The sequence below is a fragment of the Petromyzon marinus genome, chromosome 5 (genome assembly GCF_048934315.1).
Source record: "Petromyzon marinus isolate PM22_M1 ecotype Great Lakes invasive population chromosome 5, UKy_Petmar_22M1.pri1.0, whole genome shotgun sequence".
Lineage (NCBI taxonomy): Eukaryota > Metazoa > Chordata > Hyperoartia > Petromyzontiformes > Petromyzontidae > Petromyzon > Petromyzon marinus.
In genome coordinates this window covers 16437652-16457273 of record NC_133671.1, presented here as the reverse complement: position 1 = coordinate 16457273, position 19622 = coordinate 16437652, and the positions used below count along the sequence as shown (strand labels likewise).

The 19622-nt window shown below is 42.9% G+C and overlaps 1 protein-coding gene across 2 annotated transcripts in view; it reads right to left on the bottom strand.

Annotated features, from left to right (window-relative positions):
* LOC116939133 (transmembrane protein 132E-like) overlaps positions 1-19622 on the bottom strand; it is a 62259-nt gene that overhangs the window by 22400 nt on the left and 20237 nt on the right. For both annotated transcript variants that reach the window (XM_032947156.2, XM_032947158.2), the window contains 3 exons: positions 18523-18672; positions 17810-17996; positions 5383-5526 (listed from right to left, as the gene is read on the bottom strand). In XM_032947156.2, the coding sequence (XP_032803047.1) occupies positions 5383-5526; positions 17810-17996; positions 18523-18672 (481 nt within the window). The remainder of the gene's footprint in view (positions 1-5382; positions 5527-17809; positions 17997-18522; positions 18673-19622) is intronic.

Sequence of the window (19622 nt, the reverse complement as noted above, 5' to 3'; positions counted from 1 at the left end):
AACCTTGGACTGCAACTTTGGCATACAATGCAAGCATTCAACACTTTTAAATTACAGTAATTTATTTAATCACGCCATAATAAGAGCAATGTAATTAGAAAAAAATGTGCATTTTTTTGAGGAGGCCGGGTTGCTCACACGTCAAGGGCACTGAGATGGCACCACTGAGAAAACCTGGGTTTGAATCAAAGTCCACCCATAGGTGTGAGATCTGGGTTTGTATGCTGATGGTTACTCCCTGTGAGCGCCAGCTCTCATCCGGCTAGCCACCCACAATCCGATTAATTTCTCAAGTCCAGTGAGTCGGTGGTCTCAGGCTGCCAAGTAAATTATTGCACCGATTTTCACAGAATTTTATTTGTCGCTCAAATTGGCAAATATGTCAGCGCTGAGAATTATAATTGTTCGTTTGAATGCTGTGCGAACATTTGTTAATCGGGTGTGTGTGTGTATGTGCAGCACCCACAATGTGGGTAAATTGGATCGGTTTGCATGGATCTCAAAAGCATTTACATGATAATACCTTCTGCAGGCCGTTCTATAACGCAGTGTGATCTACTACCGCCTTGTGAGAAACCTGAATTTATATTTCATCTCATGGTGTGATGGCGATTGTTTAATTGGAATAAAATTGGTGGAAAAGACTTTTAAAAATGTTATCATTTTAACAAAAAAAATACAATCGCTTAAAACAATAAAGTTTCTTTCAATGTCAAAGCATTTCCTCATAGGAGTTGGGTTAAATGCACCATGGAGTCAAGCCGCCACAGTTTCAGCATTTCATTTTATTGGATTAAAGGCAGTGCAGTGGTAGATTTCAATAAATGCTGAAAAAAAATATCTCTGTTGACTTTCTGGTGCTGTATTCAACTGCAAGGCGGTAAGAAGAGCCTTCTCATGAATTCCTATTGCTCCAAGCGCTATTTCATGCGTGACACAAAATTATTTGCATTTCTTGGGATGTGCTATGAATGCCCAATTCTTGTATCCACTTTCACGATACACCCGTGCCCGTGATATGAGAAAATCGCCATCAGGTAGGATAGATTAATTAACAATACTATCATTACAAAAAAACATTCGAGAACTGAGAAATGTGTTTTCGAAACAGATGTTAATTGAATGAAAATAGATTAAAAAATAGATAGGGTGCATTGGAGTAAAAATAGGGGCGTTGAGTGATGGTGCAGTAGGTAAAGCATGGTGCTGTAAACCTGGTGACCCGAGTTTAATTTCCAGCCGTGGTTAACATTGGTGGCGAGTGATGATCTGAACCGTTTTCTGGGAAACTCTTCACCAACCCGTGTTGACCAGCTAAAAATAAAAACAAAATCCAATCACAGGCGAAAATAGGACCTTACATGTGTTTAATTTTGTTACTATCTTTGCTTATTTACCATCGGTGCACATATGAACCATGCATCCTAATGTATACCTCAAACATATACTGCGTCTTGTTGGGCTGTGAGGTTTCTCCAGCAGCATTACTATATGGCTCTTCGTGGGTTTGAAACAACACACTTAGCATTCTTGTTTGTTGTAGCCCATGCACTGGATGGTTTATTTTTCTGAATGTATGTAGGTCATGAACTGGGGTCATTGCATTAAGTCAGAACTAGAATACCGAGTACTGACTGAAAAACACTTATGAAGAAAACATGTCTCTTTTTGACATTTTAAAAAGTTTGTATGTGAGCAGGAAGTATTTGACAGTGATGTAATATAAACACATTGTTTGTGCTTTAGTGCCACCAGCCGTGGTATTTTGTGAATGTATAATTTACATGTACCGTAATTAATCATATATCTTTGTATGTACGAATACCTCACTACATGTCCATAACAGAGGCTTGTTTTGGTTAGATCGCGTAAACATAAAGTGTTGACTTAAAGCTTGCGTGACTGCAGCAATTCATATTCTTTGGGTCTTTCAGTAAAGTCACGTAGATAGGTACAAATTAATACAAATAATAAATATAAAATAAACAAAAAACTACGACGTTTCAATCACAACACAAGCAATCGTCATCAGGAGGAAAGAGGAGGAAAGCTGCTGAATGCAGACTGTTTTATTGGGTGTAGTTCGAGGGTCATAAACGAGGTGGGCGGGGCTAGTGATGTTAATGTGCGAGATTAGCATATGTTAATGTGAGATCGCAGAGCCACCGCGACGTAGAGGTCGGCGTCCAGAGGTGGCCACGTTGGCACGAGAAATTCAACCTGTTAATGTGAAATCGGAGAGCCAAAGCCACGGGGAAAAAAAGTAACATCGGAAGGTGGCAGGATGGGAACATCACAGCCAGTTATGACTTAAACTGGTTGATGACGTCTTTCCAATGATAGCTGTGTTTGTACCCATCCTCTCGGTTGAAATTGTGTCTGTGTCTGTATATATGGATGGCTTCATGAACGAATCATTGTTGATAGCCAGTGGACTTACAAAGTACCTTCGTCTAAGATAAATCTATTTCGTGTGAGCTAACCGCATTAAAACAATGGCCGACGTGTTGGTCCTACCGTGTTTCAAATCTGCCTTATGCTCACGAACATGTCGCTTAGTTTCCCCAATGTAACTACTGCCGCAGACACAGCTTAGTTTGTAGACGCCAGGGTATTGCATATCAGGGATCCTATCCTTCACAGATGGGATCAGATCACAAATTTTACGTACTGTGTTAAATCGAGCCTGGAATATAAACATTAACGTGTCGTTAAACCCGCCACCACACGACACAGCCAATTAGTAAAGTATGTCACGCAAACAAAACATGCCAATTCGTTACTAGTTCAGCACATCACAGCATTTACAATTCGAGTACGCCGTTCTGCCGGTAATAACAACCATATACATGGTGTACGCAGACGTCTAACAGTTCTTATATGGCTGCAATCAACCAACGGTTTGAACCGCGTGGTGGAACAGTTGGTTTTACGAAAAATGTAAGTATTTAGCAAAAAGAAAAAACAATTCCTAAAACTTTGATTTAAAGCTTTCGTGACTGCAGGTATTCATATTCTTGGTTCTTTCGGTAAAGTCACGTAGAAGGGAAAAAATAAAATAATAAAAATATAAAACAATAAAATTATCACGGCGTTTCGACTGCAACACAAGCAATCATCATCAGGTGTGAAAACAACAGCAAGAAAAAAATCGTGTTGTGGTTTTCACACCTGATGATGATTGCTTATGTTGCAGTCGAAACGCCGCGATAATTGTATTGTTTTATATTTTTATTATTTTATTGTTTCCCTTCTACGTGACTTTACCGAAAGAACCAAGAATATGAATTCCTAAAACCTTGAGGGATCTTCAAAAGCAGATAACAGCAGCGTTCTAAACAACCACAGCTGAGTTGGTGATAAACATCTGGGGACACTGAAATCCGATGTGTTCCGCTAATACCATGGTGAAGGCTGAGAGGGATGAAGCTCATACAATAAATAATTTACGCTACCAAGTATGTGTGTGTATTTAGTTTGATGGGCATAGCTCAAACTGCAAATTATAATTCTTTAATAATGAGTGACATGTCTGTATTTGATTTGCATGCTTAATTATAGACTGCAACAGCCTTGCAATGGATTTCCACTTTGGGATTTTAGTACTCATCGGTACAGTCTTTGTAGCACGGATATTTACAGTGGAGGTCGGTTGGCTGAAAGGTTGTCATTTGTTTTACTCCTGGAAAAAAAATGTTTTGTTATATATTACACACGCTCGGTAAACTGGTATGTCAGTCAGTCTAAACTTATAATTCATAACAGCCAGTGTCTAAAGACAAAGCAGAATGTTCTATATGGTAATGGAGACACGTTAAGTGTTTATCAATAATTCGAGTCATATAAATCATGAGCTTACTTGGGTTTTTAAAATGTAGTTGCAATTAACAAAAAAAACATTCTATATTCATTTCATGTATTATTTGGAGCGCGTGAATGCACACTCCTGGGAAAAAGGCCTCTCCATGCAATGTTAGTCATAGGGGTTGTTTGGCTATATGTCATCACGCTGGTCAGTGTAGGGTTTTCTGATGAAGGTGGTGCTCAGAACTCCGTGCTAATATCACTTTGCACCCCATGTTAACCGTGGCCATGGATTTACCTCGGCTCGGATCACCAGCTTCGTAGTGCAGTACGCTGACCACTGCGCAAATGCACTATAAATGCCATTGATGTAATATGTAGGATAGATAGTGATGATCGTAACATTCTTTGATTAATTTTTTTTACAATAGACTTAAACAGATGGAGAAGGGTGGTAAAACTCCCTTGAAGTAAAGCAAAATAAAATTATTATGATACTAATCTAAAACAAATACTGACAATTAAAAAACATAGGAATGTTTTGTGCGCATATCACCGATACAAGATATATTTTAACTTATGCTAAACTGGGCAACAGAATGCTTGGCAGTGTACCTATATATAGGTAGGCATTGCTTGTTTTAATCAGTCACCTTCACAGCTGCACTTTAATACTAAATTCATTACGTGTTGGGCAATATTACTGATTGCTCGTGCCTGCGTGAAAAATGAGTGTTTATATTTGAACGGCGTTCTGAAAAATTACCAAAACAAGAAATGAACATGAAGAAAAGTACCTGATGAAAAATCGTCCGTACAATCAGCACAAACACAGTACATTTAGGTTCTGAACATACACAGCTACCAGAGCAAAATACGTGTCAATAAACACAGAATATGTCAACTATTCTTGCACTCGGTTTTAATTTAGAAAATGTATTGTGATTAGCACGGTTGGCTACGTATAATGTAAAATAAGTTGAACATACTTTTTGGTTATTTCGGTAAAGTCACGTAGAAATAAAATACATTTAATAATAGAATACGACGTTTCGATTGCATAACACGCAGTCATCATCAGGTAGGACTAAATTTGAGAGAGAGAGACAAAACACAGACACGGAGACACACAGACAGACACACAAGCAGAGAGAGATAACACAAATTTAGTTCTACCTGATGACGACTGCTTGTGTTGCAATCGAAACGTCGTATTCTGTTATTTAATTTATTTTCTTTCTATGTGACTTTACCGAAAGAACTAAAGAGTAATTAATGCAGTGACGAAAGCTTCAAATAAAGTTGAACATACATAAATAAAACACATTTCAGCTTTATTTTGAAGCTACTGTCACAGCTCCAACGGCGAATTAAATGTGCGTGCTCGACAAATTACGGTGAAAACAAACATTTACGGAATAACATCAACAAGGCGCGAACGCAATGCTGAAATATTTTCAATTTTAATTCCACGGGAAACGCACTCTAACGCGGCAGCGCAGCCAACTCCGGAATCCACGACAGCTGCCACGTTTTATTTGTTTTCTTTTGCAATCACCTTGGGGGGGGGGCACGCACCTTAATGACGTCAACGTCACTTGAGTGGCAGCGAGCTCGCTGGGAAACGTCAGACACGTGTCCATTGGCTTCAACGGCAACAACTCTTAAAGGGATCGTGACCGGGAGACCTGTCAGGAGTGCAGTATTCACCAGCTCAGGGGACTGCGACGGATGGGAAAAAATAGAAATAGAGCAAAGGGACATGTTTTAATGATAACACCATGGCACCCGGCTGAAGGCATTGCAATGTCACTCAACCAATATTACTTTTTTTTTACATTTCCTTTTTAAGACGCTCGGTTTACAGCAATTTATTATCCCGCCCACATAACACACGTAACTTGCGCTGCTTTTTTTTTATTCATTGCCCACACTACCCTAAATGCTCGACATGTGTAATAGATTCCAAATGTATTTGTTCATTAAACGCACAAAAGAAAACCGTTTCAACTGTTTTCAGCATGCTTTAGTATATTAAATAGCAGTGCATTATGAAAATAACTATGGAGTAACCTATATTACTTTCTACATGGAAAAAAGCAAAACAATGATCCCATTTTATACCCGATGAACAAGTGCCAATTATGAAGAAAAATTCTGGCAACATTTTTTTTAGGAAGACTTAAAATTAATATTTAAATTCCTGTTAAATTATCTTCTTTGTTTTAAATTCACTCGGTATGTACGGTGTGCCTTATAAAGTGAAGCTATTGTAGGTTCCAATATAAATGACAGTACCTTTAAAAAAGAAAATACTTTCAAACAAACGTTTAAAGTGCGTCTCAGTCTGAAACGGAGGAGGTGACGGGGAGGACACAATTTCCATTGTAAAGATGATTTATTGTTAACTGAACTTAATTTTGAGGTTGCTTCACTAATAAGGACTTATGCTGTAGAAACTGGCGAAATTAATCAAAGAGTTTCTCCAAACATGGAGATAAAAAGATAATTGCGATTTTTTGTTTGTTTAAAATAAGTGCTCAAAGGAAGCACGTGCCTCTCCTCCCCCACGAATTATGCTGTTACATATTGACTTAAAACTTTCTTGAACTGCAGGAATTCATATTCTTTGGTTCTTTCGGTAAAGTCACGTAGATAGAAAAAAATTAAGTCAAAATAATAAGTGTATTTATTTATTATTCACTTTATTTATTATTATATTTTTTTCTGCTTGACTTTACCGAAAGAACCAAAGAATATAGATGCTGTTCCATGTGACATCATCTTGCGACGTCACGACGTGAAGGCACCTCCCCTCCCCCTCACAATGACGTAATTACTTGTGACATCACCTCGTTTTGCAGGTCGAAGCGTGACATTATCACGAAGTACTCCTCAGGACACACACATGTTGGCAAGCTTTGCGTAAACCATGCATATGCATGATTTTTCTTCCAAATGGAAATCGATTTAATATTGGTATTGATGCAAATGATCGTTCCACAGTGGTTATTTGGTTTTAATCGCAGTTGTTAGTAAACTAAGAAGCAGGGTGGTAGCAGTGGTTATAAAAAAAAAACTGAAAACAACTTTTTTTGAAAATGGCACTTTGTACATGCTAATTATTATTCTTAATGCCAAAGCCACTGCTTACATCACCACACCTCGCCAACACTTTATACCCTCTGCCAGATACCGCAGCTGCTGCGCTACAGAAAAACGACCCCTAAGATCTGCCCTAACAGTATCCCACCATCTGGTCTTGGGTCTCCCCCTGTTGCAATGGGGTTGTGACATCTTTATTGCAGACTAGCTTTACTACGCGGCTTCACCCGAGACTTGGATTCTTGTCTTGGATTAATACACGGCCTACGCGAAGGGTGGGGGGGGGGATGCGTGACGTCAGCAGGCACACTGCGTGACGCTGCCGCATGCGGGTGACATCACATGTGACGTCACCGCTCACTTGCCGTGCAAAATATATCCATTATTGTACAGTCTGGAGTCTCCCCACATAACAAATTTCAATTTTGTTGCATGTCGGGAAGTATGCTAAAAATTTCGAACAGTCACTCATCATACGCTGACCCGCACATCATGCACTCACTCTGCTGCTGACTGACTCACACATCATACACTGGGAGTGTCGTGCTGCCAGCTATGGCTGCAGTTTTTTTGTCGTACGTGTTATGTATATCGTTTATTGTTAAATTTAAATTCACAGTTCCTATGATTATTGTTGTTACATTGTTTTTACAGCTTTATTTTGGTGATTCGAAAACATATGGTTAATATAAATTGTCTTGTGATTGTTGTTGTTGGCTTGCACCACATTGATTTTTTGCACACAGCGTTTTAATAAGTTTTTTTGCGTGGAATATTTGCTGGTTTATTCCAGAATGTTTCTGTTACGCGTTGTCGCTTTAAGATGTTCTGTGTTCAAATTTTGTTTGTTGCGGTTGCACCCGACTTAAGAGCCGCATGGCTCACAGGGCTATACCTAATAAATGAAACTTGAAAACTTGAAACATATTCACAAATTTACCTTTTATATATACTGTATATAGACTAGCTGTATTTACTACCTGGCTTCGCCCGGGACTTGGATACACCATGTCCGGCTGCCTTTGTCCTCCCAGTGGCGATGTTCACACACCACACGAGTTACTCGTTTGAGGCTGAGTCGACCTAGGGGAGGCCCAGGACCGGTTCAAATAATCGTCACCGGTGGTGGCCGTGAGCGGGAATCGAACTCAGTAGTGTAGTGGGTAGCGCAGCGCGCTACCCACTATACTACCACTCCCCCCCCACACACGCGCGCACGTCCATAGGGTGCGTACGGCAGTAAACGACTGAAATAATAAAGCAATGCTGCGCGAAGAACGCCTTAGGCCTGCAACACATTTGTATGGCACTTTACTCGCGGAGGGTTGGGGGGGGGGGATGCGTGACATCAGCAGGCACACTGCGTTACGCTTACGCATGCGGGTGACATGACAGATGTGACGTCACAGCTCACTTGCCGTGCAAAATAAATGAATTTTTTGCATGGTGTACAGTCTGGAAAGTACGCACATGCCACATTTCAAGTTTGTTGCATGTCAGGAAGTATGCTAAACGTTTTGAACAGACACACATTCACAAATGCCCCTTATATATAGATGTAAATATAAATATGAAGAGGACATTGTGAATTGAGCTAGTAATGTTTATTTAAGCACAACCGTGCATGAAATTTTCATCTTTAAATGTGCGCCACATACAAGACGAGTGGAGAGGAAACGTTTCAGGGAACATTTTTGGCTGGAGGTGGTTGGATGGCTTCAGGGAGATAATGCCATGTCAAAACACATAGCCTGTGAAGCTGAGATTCAGAGTTTGAATCCAGGCAATGGTTCGTGAATTAAACCGGATTCTCAGGTTGATCGTTTCAGCCCAGTCACCATTGACTGTACAAAAAACATCACATTACATTCCATACAGAGTATTCTCATTCTGAGGATGACTACTCTTAGTTTGGGTTCCATCTGACAAACACTCTTTGCAGAGAAATGGAAAAGTGCACCAGCTGGTATGGATTATAGCAAAATTTAAAGGACTTCACAAATAGTTCCGTGACATAATTTTCCAGGCTTGTTTTAAGACATAGCAAGACACACTGCTTGCAAATATACTGCTTGGGGGTCGACAATTGATTTGTTTTCATGGCATGACATAAAGTCTATAGCACAATTGCAATATAATTGGGTGCAAGAGAAAGAAGGAACACACATACTTGGTTTTATAGTTTTTTCACAACACCATTTTCAACTTTATAATTGGCACCTAAGATAACACTTCGTAAATACATGCAGCAAATTTTAAAGCTCATTTACATAAGACCAATGAAAGACATTTTTATACTGATGATTATAGAAAAATAAATTGTCATTTTAGTTTGAAAACTATGTTTTATTCATATAACAACTTTAATAACTTCAAAAGAATAGTGCTAAAGTCATTTTTAATTCCATCCATGGTGCATGCGAAGAGTCCATAAAGTAATACATACGTGCCACCTTTTTGTTCCTGGGTAGTAAATGTTATTTTCTAATTGCTTATGCCTCAAAAGTATAGAAAATGGCTATTAATCCTCATAAACTTTGCTTTTGTGACCAGGACTTTATGTGAAGGAATGACACAAATGCACAAATTTTCTCATTGAAAATAGGTACATTTCAAAATATAACTGACCTGGTCACAAAAGTTTGTGGGGAATAATAGCCATTTTCTGTACTTTTGAGGCGTAAGCAATTCGGAAATAACACTTACTACCCAGGAACAAAAAAGAAAAAAATGTTACACAGTGTTATTAATGGAGTGGATTATTAACTTTACTTTTGTGTCCCGTCACAAAAGCAAAGTTTGTGGGGAATAATAGCCATTTTCTGTACTTTTGAGGCAAAAGCAATTATAAAAGAACACTTACTCCCCATAATATTTTTGTTACACGTATATATAATCATTGTTTGGAAATTAAACAATGTATAGCAAATTGACTCTCAAAGAGTCTACGTATATAGCCTTTTATTTACAGATGGAGACTCATTTAGACAAACATTTTTTTAAACGAACAACTTGACATAATGTGAGTTATTGAGTCACTACTATGTAATACACATTGCTTATAAAACATGCCAATTTGACATTTGAAATGTTTTCTTTCTTACATGGCTAAACTTTTCTCCACGGTTTTACAGAAATACGATGTATAAATGTGTAAAAAAGCGAAGACTGTGAACAGCTTGAAGTAATCTAAACAATAATATCCAAATATTGACTTAAAGCTTTCGTGACTGCAGGAATTCATATTCTTTGGGTCTTTCGGTTAAGTAACGTAGATAGAGAAAATATAATTAAAAAATCACGACGTTTCGATCGCAACACAAGCGGTCATCATCAGAAAAAGTGGGGTTAGCTTCTAAAGACAACTGCTTAAAAGGTTTGAAATAGGCGTAGCCCAAACGTCAGCAGCCAATGCCAATGCAAGTGGTGGGCAGCGACCGTGGCAGTGGTGGGCTTTCCACCAATCACAGGGCTGCCTGACAGAAATTAGCATGTCAATGCAAGATCGCCGAGACTCCTTCACGGCGAGTGTGCCACAGAATTTAGGCGCCATTTTTTTCCGCGACACCGCATACGGGCGCCATTTTGTCAGCGATAACGCAACCGGGCACCATTTTATCTGCCACTCCGCAACCGGCCGCCATTATCGACGCAACTTGGCAACCCGGCATCGCTCCGGCTCCTGCTGCGACGCCTCCGTACGTGCCGGTGGGAGCGCCCTCGCACACACTGACTTCGGAGGGGATAAAGTTACGTCGCTTGCCTCCTGTTCGGCCATTCACCGTGACGGGCGGGGATTGGATGGCGTTCCAGGACCAATTCGACGCGGCGTACTGTTCAGTTGGGTGGCCCATGGATGAGGCTCTTCGAGTGCTCCCCACAGCAACTAGATGCCAGAGCCTTAGCGGCTTTTAAATCCATCCCAACGGCGGATAGGGCGACGCTTCCAGCTGCGTACGCCCAGATGGCTGCCATTTTCGAGCCGCCTTCCAGCGTGCGCCTTAAGTTTTCACTGCGGAGGCGGGAGGAGGGCGAGACACCGCTCGCCTTCCGCAGCTCCCTGCTGGCGCTGGCTTGGGCAGCCTTCCCCAATATGTATGGGGCAACGCTGGACTCGCTGGCCCTGGAGCAGTTGCTCTCCCCGGTGCGGAAGCTGAGAATTGCTTTGGCATTCGCCGAGGAGGCCGACATCTCATCGTTGAGAGTGGCACAGAACATCCAGGCGCACCTCACCCTGCAAGTCGCCCGGTGTGGCGGCATGCATGGGGGTCCCGATGCCCACGGGGTCTGCCACGCCACAGGAGGAGGATGGCCTCGCCGCCTTCATTGCGGGCGACCGACGTGGGAGAGGTGCCGAGGGCTGCCGGCCGGTGCAGCAGCGGCAGGCGAGGGCTCCTCGCTCGCAGGGGTCAGTATCCACTTCCTGCTTCCACTGTGGTCAGCAGGGCCACATCGTGTTGGTCTGCCGTAATGCCCCCGGGGCCTTCAGCAGGCCCTTATAGTCCTCCGGCTCCACGTCGGCGTCATCATCCAGGCCCCAGGCAAGTCGCGATGCATCGATCACTCGGCCACTCCCCTCACCTCACTCATCTAGCGGGGTTAGGGTTGCGCAGATTCCTGGATTTGCATTTTGCCGGAGACGGGCATCCTGTTGTCTCCCTCAAATTACTTCTCGCCGTGTCAGAGGACCAGGACCCCTTTTTAAAGATACTAAATTCGGGTCCCTCACAGGTGACGATTAGGCCGTTTTGGCGCACGCTACCCCAGCTCCTCCACCCGATGATGCCAAGCCGGCTGGCAGAGTTGTGGTGGGCGTGATGCAGGATGGGTGGACTGATGCATCCTGGATCGATATGCTGTGTCGGGAGAACGCCCTCTTGTCCCCCGAGGAGTGCTAGTGGCTCCGTGCGCTCATTGAACGGTTCACCGATGTGTTCAGCCAGAGTAAATTCGATGTTGGACGTACGACCCTATTGGAACATCACATAGACATGGGAAATTCGCCCCATATTCAGTTAAATTCGCATAGTTTCAGCCCTAAAGAAAAAGATCATGTCCACTTGGACGTTGACGAGATGTTGGCGGTGGACATTATCTCCCCATCTACTAGCCCTTGGGGCGCCACCATTGTGCTAGTCAATAAACGGGATGGGAGTCTCCATTTCTGCGTCGATTTCCAGAAATTGAACAAGATTTTGGTGGCTGATGCATATCCCTTGCCCCGCATGGATGGTTCCCTCGACACCCTCTCGAGGGCACGGTTCTTTTCAACCTTAGACTTGCTCTCAGGATTCTAGAAATTGCCACTGGACGAGGCTTCTAGACCCAAGACAGCGTTCCGCACACCTCAGGGGTTGTTCCAATTTAATCGGCTTCCTATGGGCCTATATTCGGCCCCGGCCACCTTCCAGCACCTCATGGAGATGGTTTTAGCGGGTCTGCAATGGGAATATTGTTTAATTTACTTGGACGATGTCATTGTGTTCAGCCGTACATTTGACGAACACTTGCATCGTCTTGAGTCAATATTCGTCAAAGTATGTGCTGCGGGCTTGGAATTTAAACAACAAAAGTGTAATTTGTTGCAACCATTGGTAAAATATTTGGGCCAAATTGTTAGTGCGCCAGGTGTCGCCACGGATCCGGAAAAGACAGCTTGTGTTCGGACGTGGCCGACTGCCACATTTGTCACTGAGGTGCGCAGCTTCGATGGCTTTGCCTCGTATTATTGCCACTTTTTGCTCGATTTTTCGACGATAGCGAAGCCGCAGCATACACTGTCCATGAAGGGTCAAGATTTTGGGCTAAACGCCCGGAGTTCAGCTCCTTCGGCCGCCCCAGTTGTTGCTGTGCACGACGGCCTCCTTATGCGTTGGGATACGGAACTGGAGCGATATTGTCTGGTCGTGCCCACTGCCCTGCGACGAAAATTAACCCGAGCCATTCACGAGAAACTCGTGCACCTTGGTTACCATAAGACTTTGCTGACCCTTAAACAGCATTACTACTGGCCAGGTGTGGAGAGTGAAATGGCACTGTTATTGAAGGGTTGCCACGATTGTGCACGGTGGAAGGCCCCGGTTGGCCGTGATCCGGCGCCGCTGCAGTCTATCCGGGTTTCTCGTGGCACTTGACATTTTGGGGCCCTTCCCAACATCCCAACGGGGCCACAAGTACCTCTTGGTGGGTGTTGAGTACCTCACACGTTGGCCTATGGCGTGGCCTTTGGTGGACCAATCGACCTCGTCCATCACCGAGGCATTTGTACAGGGTATGTTCTTGACAAGGGTTCTCCGGAACAACTATTAACTGACCAGGGACGTAATTTCTCTTCTCGACTGCTCAAAGAGGTCTGTGACCTCCTCCTTGGCACCAGGAAAATTCGCACCTCACCCTATCACCCTCAGTCCGAAGGGATGGTCTAAAGGTTGAACCGCACCCTCACGTCTATGTTGTGCCACCATGTGAGCACGTCCCAGTCGGACTGGGACCTGTTCGTTCCGGGGGTCCTGGCCTCGTACAGGCTGGCCCCTCACGCCTCGACGGGGTTCTCGCCCTTTTATTTAATGTATGGCAGAGAACCGGAACCCCCGATTCAGGTCCAAATGGACTTGGGTTCCTCTAAAAAGGGATCCACAGTGCCTTCCCCTATGAAAGTCGCGCTCGAAAGGGTACGTGAGGCACGGCAAGCAGCTGTTGACAATTCGACCAGCCAACAAGCGGCCAATGAGCGCTTTCCGAGGCACCAAGGTTCCGGGCTTCCGTGGGAAAAGGGGCAGAAAGCATGGCTTCATTGTCCCCAAGTGCCTGTTGGGACTTTCCCTAAATTGCATCGCCCTTGGCAGGGCCCTGTTGAGGTCGTGGAGGTCCGACGCCTGCAATGTGTTCGCATTCGCTTCGGTCACCGGCACTGGATCGTACACCCGTCTAGGCTGAAAAGATATATGCCACATAGCTCTGTTGATTCATCCCCACTTCTGGAGCGGCCGGTGATTGATGCGTCCGACGCGCCGGGCCGCCCGGGCCAGGATGATGCGCAAGATAAACACTCTGTATGTGTGCCCACAGAACCTCCCCGGGTAGCTCCGGTGCCGCCGCCTCTTCCTGTGAGAGCCCCGGCGTCGGGCCTGATGCACCGCCTGCCTCGACGACCGACGCCGCACGTGGGAGCGGACCAGTGGCTCACACGCGCTCAATGGGCGTTCGGTTCCGCTGACCGACCCTCTGGGCCCGTTCTCATCGGGTTCCGGCCGTCACCGTCGTAATCGGCGCATTGCTCCGCGAGATGACGGCCTCCCTAATTTGTCGTTCTGCCTTAACGTTCGCCTTTGGTTCCTCCGCAGACGGCTACACCTTCACACTCGCTTTTACATTGTTGTTATTGTTGTTGGTCGATATCTTGCACACCAGGTTCGATGGGGCTCTGCTTTCGTTTAATTGACAGCCGGGATGGCTGAATTTTTATTTTACGAGGGGGGGAGTAATGTAGAGGAGTAGTTGGCGACGTGACGTCAGACGCGTGGTGAGGCGCGATGACGTCATGTCACGGGGGATACTTAAGGGGGACCCTGTGACGAAATCAGGGTTTTTGGGGGAACCGGGGATGGTGAGCGGCTGAAGGGGAGCCGAAGAGACAGCCAGGGGTAGGGCTCATAAAAGTCTGCAAAAGCCGGCTAGGTTTGCGTACTGAGTGGTGCTCTCCTCGGTCGGGCGGTGTTGGTTGAGCCCCCGTCCCGACCCGAGTGAGAGAGCCCTAGAGATAGCCGAACTAGGGTCCAATAGAGCCTGAGGTTCGAGTGAAGGACCAAGTATTGGGACACCTATCTCTGGTGTGTAGTGTTACCCTGTGTGTTTAATAAACCGGCGTAAGCCCTTACCAGAATATCTGCCTCCGAGTCGTCGTGCACTACACAACAGCTTTATATGCAGTTGTCTTTAGAAGCTAACCCCACTTCTCCTGATGACGGCCGCTTGTGTTGCGATCGAAACGTCGTGATATTTTTAGTATTTTTTATTATATTTTCTCTATCTACGTAACTTTACCGAAAGGCCCAAAGAATAATAATATCCAAACTTCTGAGATACAGATCTTAAATGAATGCAACAGGACAAGATTACATATATAAAGTTGGCAGAGAGTAGTGTTTATATATGGATTTTATCTATACTTGTGAGTGTAGTTTGTTTTCTCATGTAAAGTGCTTTGCGATATTTCGATATGAAAGGTGCTTTGTAGAATAAATGTTATTATATTATTATTACTACTTATTTCACTCTATCTTCAACGCAGTCCCAATTTATTGGACGAAAATATCTGCGCACATGCTGCAAAAAGTGAGGCTATGAATGAAAACACAACTCTTCCCATAACAATAGTTACACGTGAATTGAATAGTCTAAGGATAGAATGTTAATTTATCAAATTTAACCCCGTTAGGGAATTTGAAGAGACAATTGAACGTGGTCTATTGAAAAGCGTCAGTTTGTGACCACCACTAGAATAGCACTTAAAGGAGGCAAGGGAGCGAGTAGGTCAAGACACTGGAGCAGTTGCCTATTAATCATCTTCTGGCACTTGCTTCAATCATGAGTTGCTGCCTGGCAAAGGAACGTTTAAAATGGCTCTATTAAAGGTTACCATGGAATGTGAACCACATCATTTTTAATTAGTTACTGACATTATCCATCATTTTCATTTGATACACTCCTGAGAAGATCAATGTAGTCCCGCAAGCCATAATGATTATCCCTTTGGCAATTTACGAACGGAATTATGTTCTGAAATTCTATTTCTGTATCTGCCTGTTTATCCGGCCGATTGTCCGTTAAATGATGCTACATATTTCACAGTTGATACTGCAGAAACCTAACAAAGTACATTACTGCATACAGTAATAATTTAACGCAGCTAATATTTTTGGCACGATAAATTAAGATACATTTAATTTGTTGAATACTTAACCAGAACAGCAATCATTTACAGGCCTTTGTCACTCTAATGCTGAATAAAGGCATCCCCATGCCGTGTGAGTCATGGGATTTGATTGACAATACTTAACCACGCACGTCAGTGCTGTTGGCGAAGGCGGCCCAGTACTGGTTTGGATATGACTCACCACCAATATTAGCCTTGGCTGACAAATAAAACTCATGTCACTGGGCTTAGAGATTTGTGTAACCCCTGCTGCTTCTTTCGCCAATTCATAAATGTAACTTAAAGAGTAACATTTGTATCTGCTGTTGTGTATTAGCACTGGTGAAGGTCACCAATCTTTGGAATAGACTCATACGCAACTTGTTTTTTTGGTGCCTTTTTTTCTTCAGACTGTGAAGCCGTTAGTTCATATATCCGTAAACGGGTGTATCGTGTGTATCTCTCGAGTGGTACTTTACAAGTAATCAATGGTAAGGGTTCTACCACAGATGAGATAAACCTGTAATACATTTTAACGCGGAGGCTTTAGTGACCATTGACACACCTCTGATCTTCGCACCCGATAGGATCACGATGATGACATCACCTTACTGTGTAACACGTCGGCTTTCGCGACCAATATTATTAATAATAATGGGATTTTGGCTTAGATCGCGTAAGTATAAATGTGTTGTAACCCTCCACCACCCGACACAGCCAGTAAGGGTTGTCACGTAAACGAAACGCGCCAATTAGTCACTACTTCAGCCCACCGGGTGTGTTGGAGAGTAAATGCACAACATACGCAATTTGAGTATGACGTTTCGCTGGCAATTACATCCAGCATCATCAGGCAAATGACTCTCTTTATGAGGCTGATTGTAATCACCAGCGAAACGCCGCACTCAAATTGTAAATGTTGTGGGTTTACTCTCCAACACACAAAGTAGTAACTAATTTGCACATTTTGTTTAGAAACAAGCCATGTCCGGTGGTAGTGGGTTAACGACACATTTATATTTACGCGATCTAACCCCGTACAAAACATTTTTTACGAGCTGTAATACATTACTGAATTCCAGAACCATTTTTCCAAAAAAAGGCAATTACAGTACTTGAAGCAACGCAATAAGAAAAACTAACGCTCATGTTGTTGCATATCTTCTCTGTAAAACAAAAAAATATCCCTTAGTGTTGATAAAGATCCTATTTGGTTATACACCAGCTTACTTTTGAAGCAATTATTTTAAAGCAGATGACGAGATAATGGTTTTATATTTCAATGAAGGGACAGGCCCATATATATATAAAACGAGCAGTAGATATAGTCCCCAGGTCCTGATGCGCGCTGGTCTCATCGTAACAAATAACGGGGGCAGTGTTGCTATACAGAGATAGAGGTCAGTGCTACAATATCTAGTTTTCGTGAATGATAAACCAGTGTAAAAGGTGAATATGTTTCACTGATGCTGCGCAGCCCCTTATCTTGTTGATATTCCATGTCATCATGCTCACATTACAATTTTAAGATGTTACTTTAAGATGTTCGTCACTTTCAGATGTTTTCTTGTTCATATTTTTGTTTTTTGTTTGTTGCGGTTGCACCCGATTCAAGAGCCGAATGGCTCACAGGGCTATACCAAAATAAATGAAAGTGAAAACTGAAACAATGTCCCTCCATTCAGAGCACACATCTTTGTATTTCACTTAAAAGTTCAGCATTTTACAGAATACATAAGAAAAGATGTACATAGCACATGTGACACAATTAGGCAGGCATTAGATGTGAAGTCGATATTACTCTCGCACGTTTAAAATGACCATAGACACATTTGGTACATTTTTACATTCTGATGGCTGTAAATTGGGGCAACTTTAGGTGTTCCATGGACATGTGTACATCATGCCAAGGCCTATACCATGTTGTTGCACTTCGCGTAATGCTGTTTATTTTGTACATATGCAATAAACCAGGCCATACTTTACCTCTGCAATAGGCAAGATAGCAGAAATGTCTCTCTGAGTCACCGTGAGCTCAGTTGTGACATAGACTTGTCCCGTTGTCACGGACTTGCCAACGTAGTCCACCTGCCAGAGGATTCGGCGTGTGGCGGAGAGGCTGCTCACACTGCTGATCTCAAACATCAGCTGTGCAATCTCCTCTGCTCCCGTGCTGCACAAACATAGGAAATGAAGATAGGTCAAACATTACACAAATGCTCCCGAGTTGAAATTTACCCGGCATTCAAATATCACATCTGTACCATTTGTTTGCCGATTTGGCTTAACCCAACAGCGAGTGGCTTTGAGATTATGTAATTTCAGCTGACAATTAAGATTTGTAATCCGTATAGAAATATTCTCACAAAAATTACTCGAATTCCCCTTCTCCCCCTCCCACAAATATTTATGGCACAGTACACAGAGCAGCATGTATATTTTGCGGATTAAAACTTCCAGTAAATTCAAAGTAACACAGCAGTATTAAATTCATGGAAGTCATTGACAATTGGATGGTTTCATGCCAGTGTGCTTTGAACCACTTTCACCCACCCCCACCGCATCCACAGTGTCACTGTGCATTGCAAACAAATCAATATCAATCACACCCAAATGCTGTCTTTTTCTGAAACCCGTTAAATCTCACGCGAAAAAAAAACCCCACGGTGGCGTACAAATGTGAAACGTTGGAAATGTACCTGTTGGTGTCCGTCGGGCTCCCTCTCTTGTGGAACTGAATCCTGATCGTCGTGTGTTTGTTTCCCCCATCGTCGTCCATAGCTGCATCCCAGACACCGGGGTTGCTCGATTCAACCGCTTGCAGGGTCATCCCTTTCTTCCCTTTCACTCTGCAAGGGATACAACAAGTACTCTTCGTTTTTTTAATCTGCCACATTTGAAGCAATAAAAATCTGTCTCTCACATTTTAATCAACGTGTAGCATGGTTTCGCATTGGCTCTGAGCAATGTATCGGATAGACATATGGTTTTGAAATTCTACTCTTTCTTTATTTCTTTCAGCGAAGCCATTCTACTGTACTTCATGAGTGTTTCTGCTTTGAACACGATAAAAGGGTGTCGCATTTTCTCCAATGTTTACCCCCTTTAGCCATGTGTGTTGTTCACTATTTTACGTGGACTCACGCATACAACGATTGATGTAACGTACACAATAACACAGGCCTTTAAAAGTGTGTATGATACGAAGATTGAAGTTTTAATCGCCATACACCTTCAATCGGATGTAATGCTGAGCAGCTGGGTGCCAATATTTTACAACTCATGTTTGTTTGCACATTGCAGAGCATAAATCCAGTAATGTATTCCATGGACCACGTTTAACGTTTTCCTATTCCGAAGGAAATATTGTTTTTGCACAAATTCCATTTCATTTACTGCAGATTGATGTCACCTTTTCAGGGCTGACATGCCAGAATAAATGATACATTTAAAACATTTCTGCAATAACCGTGAAGGAGAATGGACTGATATTCACATTGTGAAATGCACAGTATTCAGCGATTATTTATTCAATTGTGCATTGCCGCTTTGTTTTTATATTTGAACGTTTTGTTTATATGTAGAATTGTTGATGTGAGCTAACATATACTCGTACAATGCTCATTGTAACTTTCCTATTAAGACTGAACACACAAAAAAACTACAACTCTTATTGCAATTTTTTTTTATAACACAGAATTATAAAAAAAGATAAATACAGATCCTATTGACTTTTGGCGAAATGGAAATTGGCATAAAATGAGGCCAGTTAATGTAATTTGACAGCACAAATGACATG